The 1,799-nt window shown below is 36.2% G+C and overlaps 1 protein-coding gene across 1 annotated transcript in view; it reads right to left on the reverse strand.

Annotated features, from left to right (window-relative positions):
- The window catches only part of LOC119581797 (tyrosine-protein phosphatase non-receptor type 11-like), a gene marked incomplete in the record, with an annotated part of 28,940 nt that overhangs the window by 12,323 nt on the left and 14,818 nt on the right, over window positions 1-1,799 (reverse strand). The window contains 1 exon segment of the mRNA XM_037929928.1: window positions 290-454. Coding sequence (XP_037785856.1) covers window positions 290-454 — 165 coding nt within the window.

The raw sequence follows: 1,799 nt of genomic DNA on the forward strand, positions 1-1,799 counted from the left end.
CTGATACACTCACAGTTTCAAATAAAAAAAGATGCATAATGATGAAAACCATTAAAACTATACACAATCAGAATTACAATAAGGAAGATATCTGGGAGGTTTTGAATCCTTCTGGGGGACATATGACTCTACATGACCCCCAGTTACTAAAGTACTGATAAATATACACATATACACGAGTATAAATGAAAAATAATCAACAATTTAAAATTGGTTAAAAAATAACACTGACCATAGATATTCCTATCAATCTACTCATCTAGTGAGACGGGCAATTTGAAATTCTTACTGTAAAATGATAATGGAAAATCTTTCTCTCAGGCTGACTGTCTTTTGACACCAAAAATTCTCGCAAGATATAGTCGTTGTTGGAACTCTCCGACACATTTCTGACAGTGATGCGACCACACTCCTTGCTTGCACCTTCCTCGGGCCAATAACGTCCACACTTGTTCTGGAAAAAATAGGAAAATAAGGTAAATAGTGTCTTAAATTACTTGAATATTAGTTTCTTATATGTACAGTTTTAAACAAATGAAGGATCAACATCATCATGGGCAGCAATGTCTCTTATCAGTGTTCTTCACACCTTATAACTCTGTGCTGCATGAGGTTGCCAAGAACTGTCATGTTGTTGCTGGCAATCAGCATATGATAATTACATTAGATAATATTTAATCAACAAATAGTTACTGAGAGAATCTACACAAGCATCTGGCATATATATTAATAAAATACAGTGACTACAAAAGTGGAAAATCTAAAGTTTATGAAAAAATGGTATTACATCTCACAGGTGAGACACCGGGAAGACAGCTGGGAACAACAACTTCCCAAATACAAGACGCCTGGAAATGGTCCATTTTTTTAGGCATCTCAGTGGGTTAAGTGATTATTTTGAAATATAACAATCATATTTTTGTCTTTACTTTCACAGTGCTAAATAAGTAATAGTTAAGTGTCATTTGATACAATTATCAAGTGCTGATTGCCAGATGTCATGCAGGCCACTGGTAATGCTGGCAATCAGCAGCAACTAATCATGGCTGAAGCATCTGAAAAACTGGTTTCTAATGTATGAATACACTCAAACCTCATTTTAACTAACAAAAGAGGACAGGGTCTGTGGTTTATTGCAGAATTAAAATTGCTGACCTTAAGCCACACCAAGCTTGCTGGGCAGTGCCTGAGTTGCTACTCTACCCAAGCATATAACAGAGTCAAGAGTGTGAAAGTCTGTGTCAAGGTGTTAGTGAATAGTATACCCATATATCTACTATAAGGTATTGAATTAAGAAATCTTATCCGAGTTACTTCCTATATTATACTGTAAAAAATGCTGTATGATATCTTAGTGATGGTGAGACATTCTATCACACAGCTGCACCACAGGAGTAAAAGTTCTTAAGAACCTCATATAACTGTGTTACAAGGTGTGGAGAACACCAGCAGGAGACAATCCTGGATATACTATTGATCTTTCATTTGTCTCTGACTGCTGTATAGATATTGGCTTCTATGATGCCTGAAGAGAGTTAGCACTTCCAAGCTTTTAAGCTGCCAACTCTCCTAAGGAAGGGACCAAGACCATGTGTAGGTTTGAGGATCAGAGTAACAAGTACAAATGATCATAGATGGTGGTAGTCCTCTCTATATGTGTATCCTTAACTTAAATAACAACTTCATTATTATCCAAATCTTTACTCTACATGCTAGGTCATACCCCAGATAACTATCTGTCAACTGATTTCTCTTTAACTAGAATTCTCTGTTAAGGGGACCATCCTGAGAAAAGCCTA

Source organism: Penaeus monodon, chromosome 15, assembly GCF_015228065.2.
Source record: "Penaeus monodon isolate SGIC_2016 chromosome 15, NSTDA_Pmon_1, whole genome shotgun sequence".
NCBI classification, from domain to species: Eukaryota; Metazoa; Arthropoda; class Malacostraca; order Decapoda; family Penaeidae; genus Penaeus; species Penaeus monodon.